Raw genomic sequence first — 13,594 nt, forward strand, 5'->3', positions numbered from 1 at the left:
CAAATTTGAGTGTCTTTTTCTCCTTTTACACCTTGTAAAAATGAAAGAAAAAAAAATGGGGCCACAAGAACATGTTAGTGTAAAAAATGGAGATTTTGAATTTTCTCCTCCAGTTTGCTGCTATTCCTGTGAAACACCTAAAGGGTTAAAAAAAACTTTCTGAATGTCATTTTGAATACATTGAGGGGTGCAGTTTTCATAATGGGGTCCATTATGGGGGATTTCTAATATATAGACCCACAAATTCACTTTAAAACTGAACTGGTCCCTGGAAAATTCAGATTTTAAAATTTTCTGGAAAAATGTTAAAATTGCTGCTATACTTTGAAGCCCTCTGATGTCTTCAAAAAGTAAAAACATGTCAACTTTATGATGCAAACAAAAAGTAGATATATTGTATATGTGAATCAATATATAATTTATGTCAATACGAGCGCTCCTGTCTCTGCCTCTGGACCGGAGCGCTCGCCTCCTGCTGCAGCCATGCGCGCCCCGATTCTTCACCCTGACCGGGGGCGCAGTGTCCCTGTGATCTCCGGCGGGGATGCGGGTCGCGGCGCAACTCGTCCCCGCACGCGATCCGCATCCCAGTCTCATTTACCTCTCCCCGCTCCTGTGTACACCGGCCACGTGTCCCGGCGCGCTCGTCCCTGCTCTCTGGGGCGCGCGCGATCTATGTTAAGTTTAAAGGGCCAGCGCACCAATGATTGGTGCCTGGCCCAAATGGTTAATTAAGGGCCAAATTATAAAAGTACCCTGCCCCTTCCTGCCCTTGCCGGATCTTTGTGCCTCTGAGAAAGCATTCCCTGTAGCCTAGTATTGCCTTGCCTGTTGCCGAACCCATTGCTACCATCTACTCGCCTTTGAACCCTTGCCGCCAGCCCTGACCTCTGCTACGTCCGACTACGCTCTTGCCTGCTCCCTGTGTACCACGCCATATCAGCTGCCAAAGAGGTCGAGTTGTTACTGGGGACACGACCTGGTAGTTACCGCGGCAGCAAGTCCATCCCGCTTTGCGGCGGGCTCTGGTGAAGACCAGTAACTGCTTAGAACCGATCCCTCAGTATGACCCGCGCCATCGCCTCTCTGGTCTAGAGGATCCACTACCTGTCCTGCTGGCTTGTGACAATTTATAAAGCATGTCCATTTTCCTTACAAGCAGAAAGTTTCAAAGAAAAAAAAAGAAAAATTAAAATTTTTCATGTAATTTTTTTTCAGAAAAAATCATGCATGTATTGACGAAAATTTACCACTAACAGGGTAGAAGATATCACGAAAATACAATCTCGGAATCAAATTCATATGTAAAAGCATCCCAGAGTAATTAATGCTTAAAGTGACAAAGGTCAGAGAATGCTCTGGTCCTTAACCCCTTAAGGACTCAGCCCATTTTGGCCTTAAGGACTCAGACAATTTAATTTTTACGTTTTCATTTTTTCCTCCTCGCCTTCTAAAAATCATAACTCTTTTATATTTTCATCCACAGACTAGTATGAGGGCTTGTTTTTTGCGCGAGTTTTTTGCGCCAGTTGTCCTTTGTAATGACATCACTCATTATATCATAAAATGTATGGCGCAACCAAAAAACACTATTTTTGTGGGGAAATTAAAACGAAAAACGCAATTTTGCTAATTTTGGAAGGTTTCGTTTTCACGCCGTACAATTTATGGTAAAAATGACGTGCGTTCTTTATTCTGAGGGTCAATACGATTAAAATGATACCCATTATTATATACTTTTATATTATTGTTGCGCTTAAAAAAAATCACAAACTTTTTAACCAAATTAGTACGTTTATAATCCCTTTATTTTGATGACCTATAACTTTTTTATTTTTCCGTATAAGCGGCGGTATGGGGGCTCATTTTTTGCGCCATGATCTGTACTTTTTTTTGATACCACACTTGCATATAAAAAACTTTTAATACATTTTTTATAATTTTTTTTTTAATAAAATGTATTAAAAAAGTAGGAATTTTGGACTTTTAAAATTTTTTTTCGTTCACGCCGTTCACCGTACGGGATCATTAACATTTTATTTTAATAGTTCGGACATTTACGCACGCGGCGATACCAAATATGTCTATAAAAAATGTTTTTTACGCTTTTTGGGGGTAAAATAGGAAAAACGGACGTTTTACTTTTTTATTGGGGGAGGGGATTTTTCACTTTTTTTTTACTTTTACTTTTACATTTTTTTACATTTTTTTTTACATTTGAATAGTCCCCATAGGGGACTATTCATAGCAATACCATGATTGCTAATACTGATCTGTTCTATGTATAGGACATAGAACAGATCAGTATTATCGGTCATCTCCTGCTCTGGTCTGCTCGATCACAGACCAGAGCAGGAGACGCCGGGAGCCGCACGGAGGAAGGTGAGGGGACCTCCGTGCGGCGTTATGAATGATCGGATCCCCGCAGCAGCGCTGCGGGCGATCCGATCGTTCATTTTAATCGCGAACTGCCGCAGATGCCGGGATCTGTATTGATCCCGGCACCTGAGGGGTTAATGGCGGTTATGCTTAGGACGTAAATGTACGTCCTGGTGCGTTAAGTACCACCTCACCAGGACGTACATTTACGTCCTGCGTCCTTAAGGGGTTAAAGGAGTACTCCAGTGAAGAACTTTTTTTTTTTTTTTTTAAATCAACTGATGCCAGAAAGTTAAACAGATTTGGAAATGACTTCTTTTAAAAAATCTTAATCCTTCCAGTACTTATCAGCTGCTGCATGATCCACAGGAAGTTGAATTTTCTTTCTGTCTGACCACAGTGCTCTCTGCTGACACCTCTGTCCATGTCAGGAACTGTCCAGAGCAGGATAGGTTTTCTACGGGGATTTGCTCCTACTCTGGACATTTTATAAAATGGACAGAGGTGTCAGCAGAGAGCACTGTGGTCAGACAGAAAGGAAATTCAAAAAGAAAAGAACTACCTGTGGATCATACAGCAGCTGATAAGTACTGGAAGGATTAGGCTTTTTTATTAGAAGTAATATACAAATCTGTTTAACTTTCTGGCACCAGTTGATTTAAAAATTTTTTTTCCAGTGGAGTACCCCTTTAAGGTCCAGATCGGCTTTGTCCTTTAGGGGTTAAGGCTCTGTGTCTGTATTATCGTGGTATAAATCCAGCCAAAGGCTGGGTTCACACCACGTTTTGTTAAATACGGCTCCCATATACGGTTGGGAGGAGGGGGGCGGGGCTTTATCGCGGCGCCCGCACTCAGCCGTATTCGGGAACCGTATTTAATGTATGTCTATGAGCCGACCGGAGTGAACTGCAGCCTCCGGTCGGCTTCGTTTTCGGCCGTATCCGGTTTCTCGACCGAAGGCAAAAACGTGGTGTGAACCCAGCCTAATACAGACAACTGCTCAGCAGACTCAAGCTTTACAGGTCAGGTGTTTGCGACATAACATACCTTTCTCATATGTATTTACATCTATGGAAGCATTGTTTTGTTCTGGATCTTCTGAGAGTGTCATACTGTTCAAGAAGAAGCTGTTAAGGTTTGGAAGGCTTCTCTGCCAATACTTGCGCAGCCACATGAACTGTGGGGATGGGAGTGCAGGAAGTCTTCCTAGGCAAGATAATAAAACATACCAGTCATTAAACAGGCACTGTCATTTGAACAAACTTTGTATAGATCAATAGTACATGCTAATATAAGAAACTTTGTAATTGTTACGCCGAGCGCTCCGGGTCCCCGCTCCTCCCCGGAGCGCTCGCTACACTCCTCTCACTGCAGCGCTCCGGTCGGTTCCACGGACCCGGGGCGCTGCGATACCGCCTCTGGCCGGGATGCGATTCGCGATGCGGGTAGCGCCCGCTCGCGATGCGCACCCCGGCTCCCGTACCTGACTCGCTCTCCGTCAGTTCTGTCCCGGCGCGCGCGGCCCCGCTCCCTAGGGCGCGCGCGCGCCGGGTCTTTGCGATTTAAAGGGCCACTACGCCGCTGATTGGCGCAGTGGTTCCAATTAGTCCTTACACCTGTGCACTTCCCTATATCACCTCACTTCCCCTTCACTCCCTCGCCGGATCTTGTTGCCTTAGTGCCAGTGAAAGCGTTTCCTTGTGTGTTCCTAGCCTGTGTTCCAGACCTCCTGCCGTTGCCCCTGACTACGATCCTTGCTGCCTGCCCCGACCTTCTGCTACGTCCGACCTTGCTTTTGTCTACTCCCTTGTACCGCGCCTATCTTCAGCAGCCAGAGAGGTTGAGCCGTTGCTAGGGGATACGACCTGGTCACTACCGCCGCAGCAAGACCATCCCGCTTTGCGGCGGGCTCTGGTGAAAACCAGTAGTGACTTAGAACCGATCCTCTAGCACGGTCCACGCCAATCCCTCTCTGGCACAGAGGATCCACTACCTGCCAGCCGGCATCGTGACAGTAGATCCGGCCATGGATCCCGCTGAAGTTCCTCTGCCAGTTGTCGCTGACCTCACCACGGTGGTCGCCCAGCAGTCACAACAGATAGCGCAACAAGGCCAACAGCTGTCTCAACTGACTGTTATGCTACAACAGTTACTACCACAGCTCCAGCAATCATCTCCTCCGCCAGCTCCTGCACCGCCTCCGCAGCGAGTGGCCGCTTCTGGACTACGACTATCCTTGCCGGATAAATTTGATGGGGACTCTAAGTTTTGCCGTGGCTTCCTTTCCCAATGTTCATTACACTTGGAGATGATGTCGGACCAGTTCCCCACTGAAAGGTCTAAGGTGGCTTTCGTAGTCAGCCTGCTGTCTGGAAAAGCCCTGGCTTGGGCCACACCACTCTGGGACCGCAATGACCCCGTCACTGCCTCTGTACACTCCTTCTTCTCGGAAATTCGAAGTGTCTTTGAGGAACCTGCCCGAGCCTCTTCTGCTGAGACTGCCCTGTTGAACCTGGTCCAGGGTAATTCTTCCGTTGGCGAGTATGCCGTACAATTCCGTACTCTTGCTTCTGAATTATCCTGGAACAATGAGGCCCTCTGCGCGACCTTTAAAAAAGGCCTATCCAGCAACATTAAAGATGTTCTGGCCGCACGAGAAATGCCTGCTAATCTTCATGAACTTATTCACCTAGCCACTCGCATTGACATGCGTTTTTCCGAAAGGCGTCAGGAGCTCCGCCAAGATATGGACTCTGTTCGCACGAGGCGTTTCTTCTCCTCGGCTCCTCTCTCCTCTGGTTCCCTGCAATCTGTTCCTGTGCCTCCCGCCGTGGAGGCTATGCAGGTCGACCGGTCTCGCCTGACATCTCAAGAGAGGACACGACGCCGCATGGAGAACCTCTGCCTGTACTGTGCTAGTACCGAACACTTCCTGAGGGATTGTCCTATCCGCCCTCCCCGCCTGGAAAGACGTACGCTGACTCCGCACAAAGGTGAGACAATCCTTGATGTCTACTCTGCTTCTCCACGTCTTACTGTGCCTGTGCGGATGTCTGCCTCTGCCTTCTCCTTCTCTTCTGTGGCCTTCTTGGACTCTGGATCTGCAGGAAATTTTATTTTGGCCTCTCTCGTCAACAGGTTCAACATCCCAGTGACCAGTCTCACCAGACCCCTTTACATCAATTGTATAAACAATGAAAGATTGGACTGTTCCATACGTTTCCGCACGGAGCCCCTTCTAATGAGCATCGGATCTCATCACGAGAGGATTGAACTTTTGGTCCTCCCCAATTGCACCTCGGAAATTCTCCTTGGACTTCCCTGGCTTCAACTTCATTCCCCAACCCTGGATTGGTCCACTGGGGAGATCAAGAGTTGGGGGCCCTCTTGTTCCAAGGACTGTCTAAAACCGGTTCCCAGTAACCCTTGCCGTGACTCTGTGCTTTCTCCAGTAACCGGTCTCCCTAAGGCCTATATGGACTTCGCGGATGTTTTCTGCAAAAAACAAGCGGAGACTCTACCCCCTCACAGGCCTTATGATTGTCCTATCGACCTCCTCCCGGGCACTACTCCACCCCGGGGCAGAATTTATCCTCTCTCTGTCCCAGAGACTCTTGCCATGTCTGAATACGTCCAGGAGAATCTAAAAAAGGGCTTTATCCGTAAATCCTCCTCTCCTGCCGGAGCCGGATTTTTCTTTGTGTCCAAAAAAGATGGCTCTCTACGTCCTTGCATTGACTACCGCGGACTTAATAAAATCACGGTTAAGAACCGCTACCCCTTACCCCTCATCTCTGAACTCTTTGATCGCCTCCAAGGTGCCCACATCTTTACTAAATTGGACTTAAGAGGCGCCTATAACCTCATCCGCATCAGAGAGGGGGATGAGTGGAAAACAGCATTTAACACCAGAGATGGACACTTTGAGTATCTGGTCATGCCCTTTGGCCTGTGCAACGCCCCTGCTGTCTTCCAAGACTTTGTTAATGAAATTTTTCGTGATCTGTTATACTCCTGTGTTGTTGTATATCTTGATGATATCCTAATTTTTTCGGCCAATCTAGAAGAACACCGCCAGCATGTCCGTATGGTTCTTCAGAGACTTCGTGACAATCAACTCTATGCTAAAATTGAGAAATGTCTGTTTGAATGCCAATCTCTTCCTTTTCTAGGATACTTGGTCTCTGGCCAGGGACTACAAATGGACCCAGATAAACTCTCTGCCGTCTTAGATTGGCCACGCCCCTCCGGACTCCGTGCCATCCAACGTTTTTTGGGGTTCGCCAATTATTACAGGCAATTTATTCCACATTTTTCTACCATTGTGGCTCCTATTGTGGCTTTAACCAAAAAAAATGCCGATCCCAAGTCTTGGCCTCCTCAAGCGGAAGACGCCTTTAAACGACTCAAGTCTGCCTTCTCTTCGGCTCCCGTGCTCTCCAGACCTGACCCATCTAAACCCTTCCTATTGGAGGTTGATGCCTCCTCAGTAGGAGCTGGAGCTGTCCTTCTGCAAAAAAACTCTTCCGGGCATGCTGTTACTTGTGGTTTTTTTTCTAGGACCTTCTCTCCGGCGGAGAGGAACTACTCCATCGGGGATCGAGAGCTTCTAGCCATTAAATTAGCACTTGAGGAATGGAGGCATCTGCTGGAGGGATCAAGATTCCCAGTTATTATTTACACCGATCACAAGAACCTCTCCTACCTCCAGTCTGCCCAACGGCTGAATCCTCGTCAGGCCAGGTGGTCTTTGTTCTTTGCCCGATTTAATTTTGAAATTCACTTTCGGCCTGCTGATAAGAACATTAGGGCCGATGCTCTCTCTCGTTCCTCAGATGCTTCTGAAATTGAACTCTCTCCTCAACACATCATTCCTCCTGGCTGCCTGATTTCCACTTCTCTAGCCTCCATCAGGCAAACTCCTCCAGGAAAGACCTTTGTTTCTCCACGCCAACGCCTCGGAATCCTCAAATGGGGTCACTCCTCCCATCTCGCAGGTCATGCGGGCATCAAGAAATCTGTGCAACTCATCTCTCGCTTCTATTGGTGGCCGACTCTAGAGACTGATGTGGTGGACTTTGTGCGAGCCTGCACTATCTGTGCCCGGGATAAGACTCCTCGCCAGAAGCCCGCTGGTTTTCTTCTTCCTCTGCCTGTCCCCGAACAACCTTGGTCTCTGATTGGTATGGATTTTATTACTGACTTACCCCCATCCCATGGCAACACTGTTATTTGGGTGGTCGTTGATCGATTCTCCAAAATGGCACATTTCATCCCTCTTCCTGGTCTTCCTTCAGCGCCTCAGTTGGCTAAACAATTTTTTGTACACATTTTTCGTCTTCACGGGTTGCCTACGCAGATCGTCTCGGATAGAGGCGTCCAATTTGTGTCTAAATTCTGGAGGGCTCTCTGTAAACAACTCAAGATTAAATTAAATTTTTCTTCTGCATACCATCCTCAATCCAATGGACAAGTAGAAAGAATTAACCAGATCTTGGGTGACTATTTACGACATTTTGTTTCCTCCCGCCAGGATGACTGGGCAGATCTTCTACCTTGGGCCGAATTCTCGTATAATTTCAGAATCTCTGAATCTTCCTCCAAATCCCCGTTTTTCGTGGTGTACGGCCGTCACCCTCTTCCCCCCTCCCTACCCCCTTGCCCTCTGGTCTGCCCGCTGTGGATGAAATTTCTCGTGATCTTTCCATCATATGGAGAGAGACCCAAAATTCTCTCTTACAGGCTTCTTCACGCATGAAGAGATTCGCGGATAAGAAAAGAAGAGCTCCTCCCATTTTTTCCCCTGGAGACAAGGTATGGCTCTCCGCCAAATATGTCCGCTTCCGTGTCCCTAGCTATAAGTTGGGACCACGCTATCTTGGTCCTTTCAAGATTTTGCGCCAGATTAATCCTGTCTCTTACAAACTTCTTCTTCCTCCTTCTCTTCGTATTCCTAATGCCTTTCATGTTTCTCTTCTTAAACCACTTATCATTAACCGTTTCTCTCCCAAATCTGTTCCCCCCACTCCTGTCTCCGGCTCCTCGGACGTCTTCTCCGTCAAAGAAATTTTGGCATCTAAAAAGGTCAGAGGGAAAACCTTCTTTTTAGTGGATTGGGAGGGTTGTGGTCCAGAAGAGAGGTCCTGGGAACCTGAGGACAATATCCTGGACAAAAGTCTGATCCTCAGGTTCTCAGGCTCCAAGAAGAGGGGGAGACCCAAGGGGGGGGGTACTGTTACGCCGAGCGCTCCGGGTCCCCGCTCCTCCCCGGAGCGCTCGCTACACTCCTCTCACTGCAGCGCTCCGGTCGGTTCCACGGACCCGGGGCGCTGCGATACCGCCTCTGGCCGGGATGCGATTCGCGATGCGGGTAGCGCCCGCTCGCGATGCGCACCCCGGCTCCCGTACCTGACTCGCTCTCCGTCAGTTCTGTCCCGGCGCGCGCGGCCCCGCTCCCTAGGGCGCGCGCGCGCCGGGTCTTTGCGATTTAAAGGGCCACTACGCCGCTGATTGGCGCAGTGGTTCCAATTAGTCCTTACACCTGTGCACTTCCCTATATCACCTCACTTCCCCTTCACTCCCTCGCCGGATCTTGTTGCCTTAGTGCCAGTGAAAGCGTTTCCTTGTGTGTTCCTAGCCTGTGTTCCAGACCTCCTGCCGTTGCCCCTGACTACGATCCTTGCTGCCTGCCCCGACCTTCTGCTACGTCCGACCTTGCTTTTGTCTACTCCCTTGTACCGCGCCTATCTTCAGCAGCCAGAGAGGTTGAGCCGTTGCTAGGGGATACGACCTGGTCACTACCGCCGCAGCAAGACCATCCCGCTTTGCGGCGGGCTCTGGTGAAAACCAGTAGTGACTTAGAACCGATCCTCTAGCACGGTCCACGCCAATCCCTCTCTGGCACAGAGGATCCACTACCTGCCAGCCGGCATCGTGACAGTAATACATGTAATTAAACCAAAATGCTTCTTTTTTCTGTCAATCTAATTCTTTCTATCCTTCTCCTGTGAGACTGTCCTGTGTCTCCAAAACAAGCAATTCAAGTCTATGGGGGGAGGAGGAAAAAGCTCCGCCCACCAGCTCTGGGAGAGCTACAAAATACATATAAAGCCCAAATCTGCTGCATAATACCATATACAATTTATATAAAAGCCAGAAATAACATTGTCAACTGAAATGACAGGTCCGCTTTACTAGCTGACCGAACATACAGCAGATTCCCTAGTAAGCAATGTGTACTGTTTCCTAAATCTCCCACTGATAACGCCACAGTAAATGTTACAGTATAGATACAGTATATAAATTGTGAGAACATTATTGAACAGCATTTTACGTAATTTTAAAAGCATACCTGTTTGTCAGGAAAGTGTTGTCTTCCTTTTGTTTTTTTGTTTTTTTTCTTCTGAATTTTCATGAAAACTATACATGAAAACTGTGAAAATTACAGAAGAAAAAAAACACGCAGGAAATAATTGTTGCAAAGTCTGTTCTATGTGTTCCTACTACCACGAGCCTTCTCCATACTAGAACACAGATTTACATTTATGAACTACAGCAGTATAATAATATTTTTGTTCATGCCCTAACCACCCGCTCTAGACAAACTAAAGGGATAGTTATAGCCACTCCGGTGGCCATTTCAGGCCTGGTTACGTTACTGGACCATGTGATTTCTTCTGGTTTCTAAACCTCCATGCCTATATTCATCCTGTCCCACTTATTGAATATGGAAACAACATGGTCTCTCTACCATAGGAGGTGTGACACGCATATATCTTCTTGCAGGAGATAGTCACAGAGCAGGAAATGGCACTCTATGAATTATGGGGGTTGTAGGCACAGGTTGGTGCAAAGCACTTCAGAAACCAGAAGTCCTGCTTTTCTGAGCTGAGGCACCGAGGGTCGCCAGAGGGGCATCAGAAAGTCAAAGTCGCTAAGAAAAGTGTCCACATGACATGGTAAGTACAAGGCATACAGATGTCAGGGACACTTTAAAGGGGTTAACTGATTACTATCATAACTTTTCACATGTCACAGAGAGATGTGAAAAGTATGATTGGCGAGGGTCTGACACGATTATTGAAATGAGCCACGACAAGTTTATGTTAATGTACTTCACTCCCCCAGGCCTGTCGCTAAAGGACAGGCAAAGCAAGCAATTGCTTGGAGCCCGAGCTGGCCAGGGGCCCCAAGCTATACACCGGGTTTGCCCGATGGGCCAGGCCTGTCCTCCTGCCCCTATCCCGGGTCGGCAGCTCGCTCTGTCGGCCGGACGGGTTAGCAGTGCGAGAGCCTGGAGCAGGAGGCAGAGACTAAAGCCGCTCGGCCTCTGGCTCCTATTTTTGTCCCGGGCTCACCTGTAGTTGCCTCACTCAGGACGTACCTGCCCCAGTTAAGTGCCGTACAGTTACGTGCATCGGCCTCGTATTGATGTCCGCTCACGTCACGCTCCCAGAATTCAAGGGTCAGCGTTACTACGTCCTGACGCCGGCCCTAGGTATTCTGAGAGCGTGACGTGAGCGAACATCATTACCGCGCGTAGCTGTGCAAGCCCTTATCTGGGGAAGGTTCTGCCCTGAATTCCCGGCAACTGCAGAGGTACCAGCCGGGTAGGGGGGGGGGGGGGGAGTCCAATCTAGGGGTACTACCTGCCTACTGGGGGGAGGGGGTTAATCTGGGGATACTACCCGCCTACTGGGGGGAGGGGGTTAATCTGGGGATACTACCTGCCTACTGGGGGGGAGGGGGTTAATCTGGGGATACTACCTGCCTACTGGGGAGAGGGGGTTAATCTGGGGGTACTACCTAGATTGGAGAGGGGGAGGGGGTGGAGGGGGGGCCTCCATGTCTATCTTGCTTGGACCCCTTAAATTCCTTAAAACGGCCCTGCACTCCCCAATTTGCAGCAATTATGTCCAGTTGTATTAGACAGGATCCCTTTACTTATAAAAACCAGTATACTAATTCTATGACTTTCCTTTGTGACATTGGTCTCACATCACTGGTGACATGTAATTGATGGAGTACAGGTGTACAGAGGCCAGAAGGGGACCAAGAATGGACAGTTTTAGAATAGTGAAGCCCTGTGAACAATTAAAAATTGGGTCTCAAATGACATCACCACTAAATAAAAAAGACAAAGGCCAAAAATACAAATAAAATACAAAGGACAGATACCAGCTCTACACAGATGCTTTGCAGATAGCATAGGTGATTACAGTGCAGAAAATCTGCAGCAATTTGAGTACTTGTGAGCGTACCCTTAAAGTGGATCTGTCACCATATTATTCTGTCATTTTTAAAGAGGCTCAAATAGAAACATACACTGTGTTGGCAGATGAGAACCATTTGGCCCATCTACTCTGCCAAGTATTCTGAATACTATCAACAGTCCGTAGCTTCTAGTATCAAGGATAAAAGAAACATTTTCCTGGGCAAAAAAAAAAAACATTTTCCTGGACAAATTTCTTAAAATCGAACTCCTCTTTATTGTAAAATCATAATAAAATTCGAGCAAGGTATCTTGTACATATATCACAAGTTAAGCTGACACATTTCTAGCACACTATGTGCTCTTAGTCATAGTCTGAATATTAGTGTACATAGAAGGTATTTAAAACCAATAGTGACCAATACACAAGGTAAGAGAATTTGCTTGATTTACCCTGAATACAATTCAAAGAGCACAAAATAAACTGAGATATATAAATACATATATATATATATATATATATATATATATATATATATATACTGGTCTGTAGAGGACAGGAGCTTCTTCAGGGTCCAGTACAGTACACGCAATGTCCTGAAAAAGTAACATGGAGTCGTCCTCACCTGGTGTCCAAAAGAGCAGCCCCCTGGCATGGGTTGAAAGTATTACAGAACATGTAGTACCTCCCTTTACTGTAGGGGGCGCTACCAGACACCAGTCAGTGCATGCACTTCAGTAATACAGGTAAAGAGTAGTACAGAACATGTAGTACCTCCCTTTACTGTAGGGGGCTCTACCAGACAGCCAGTCAGTCCATGCACTTCAGTAATACAGGGGCGTTACCAGTGAATGCCCATTCTGATTGGTTGGTTCTTCCAGCCATTGACATGTTTCGCAGATTCCATAGCATTGAATGTTGAGTCTGGTTCAAGTTACAATGGTCCAGAAAAGACCATTGTATGTTGAAACCATTGTATGTTGAGGCCATTGTAAGTTGAGGGATCACTGTATTATGACTTACAACCATACCATCGGATCCTTTACCTCTCTTATAGTATTGATCTTAGTATTGTGGTACTGTTCTCAGCGCTCGGATCCATAAGTTGCCTCCCTATTTATACCATGCAATCTTACATGCACAGAAACCGCAGTTGCTTGCTTCTCCACCCATTTGTTTCCTGTATTATTATTAGCATACTTTTTGTACACTGAAGAGGTTTTTTGAACATTTACGGAGGGAACTAGTGTACATGCTTCTGAACAGTGAGATAAAAGCTATGTTACGAGTTTAATATATTTGCAAGTATTACTGACTTATGTAACACCATCATTTGCAGGTGCTAGCTATATTATAGATTACTTAAAGGGGTTATCCAGGAAAAAACTTTTTTTATATATCAACTGGCTTTAGAAAGTTAAACAGATTTGTAAATTAGTTCTATTAAAAAATCTTAATCCTTTCAGAACTTATGAGCTTCTGAAGTTAAGTTGTTCTTTTCTGTCCTCTCTGATGACACCTGTCTCGGGAAACGCCCAGTTTAGAAGGAAATCCCCATAGCAAACGTCTTCTAAACTGGGCGTTTCCTGAGACAGGTGTCATCAGAGAGCACTTAGACAGAAAAGAACAACCTTAACTTCAGAAGCTCATAAGTACTGAAAGGATTAAGATTTTTTTAATAGAAGTAATTTACAAATCTGTTTAACTTTCTGGAGCCAGTTGATATATATAAAAAAGTTTTTGCCTGGAGTACCCCTTTAAATTATGGCTGTTTGACCCCTTAGATGCCATAGTCAATTGACATTGCTGCACTAAAGTGGTTATAGAGATGTAGAGGGCACCCTTTGTAAACAAATAAGCACCTCTGTGCCACAGCTGGGGGTCGAACAATACCAAAATGACTATTCTTTGTTTTAAATTGAGGATGAACACAAAAATAAAGTTTTGCATATTAGTAACATGTGTCCTAAAGTAGTACAAACGAAAACTATAAGTTATCCCAG

The 13,594-nt window shown here is 46.5% G+C and overlaps 1 protein-coding gene across 2 annotated transcripts in view; it reads right to left on the minus strand.

Annotated features, from left to right (window-relative positions):
• The window catches only part of INPP5B (inositol polyphosphate-5-phosphatase B), a 130,351-nt gene that overhangs the window by 78,381 nt on the left and 38,376 nt on the right, over positions 1 to 13,594 (minus strand). For both annotated transcript variants that reach the window (XM_056557102.1, XM_056557103.1), the window contains one exon: positions 3,427 to 3,585. In XM_056557102.1, the coding sequence (XP_056413077.1) occupies positions 3,427 to 3,585 (159 nt within the window). The remainder of the gene's footprint in view (positions 1 to 3,426; positions 3,586 to 13,594) is intronic.

The sequence above is a fragment of the Hyla sarda genome, chromosome 2, assembly GCF_029499605.1.
Source record: "Hyla sarda isolate aHylSar1 chromosome 2, aHylSar1.hap1, whole genome shotgun sequence".
Classification (NCBI taxonomy): Eukaryota; Metazoa; Chordata; class Amphibia; order Anura; family Hylidae; genus Hyla; species Hyla sarda.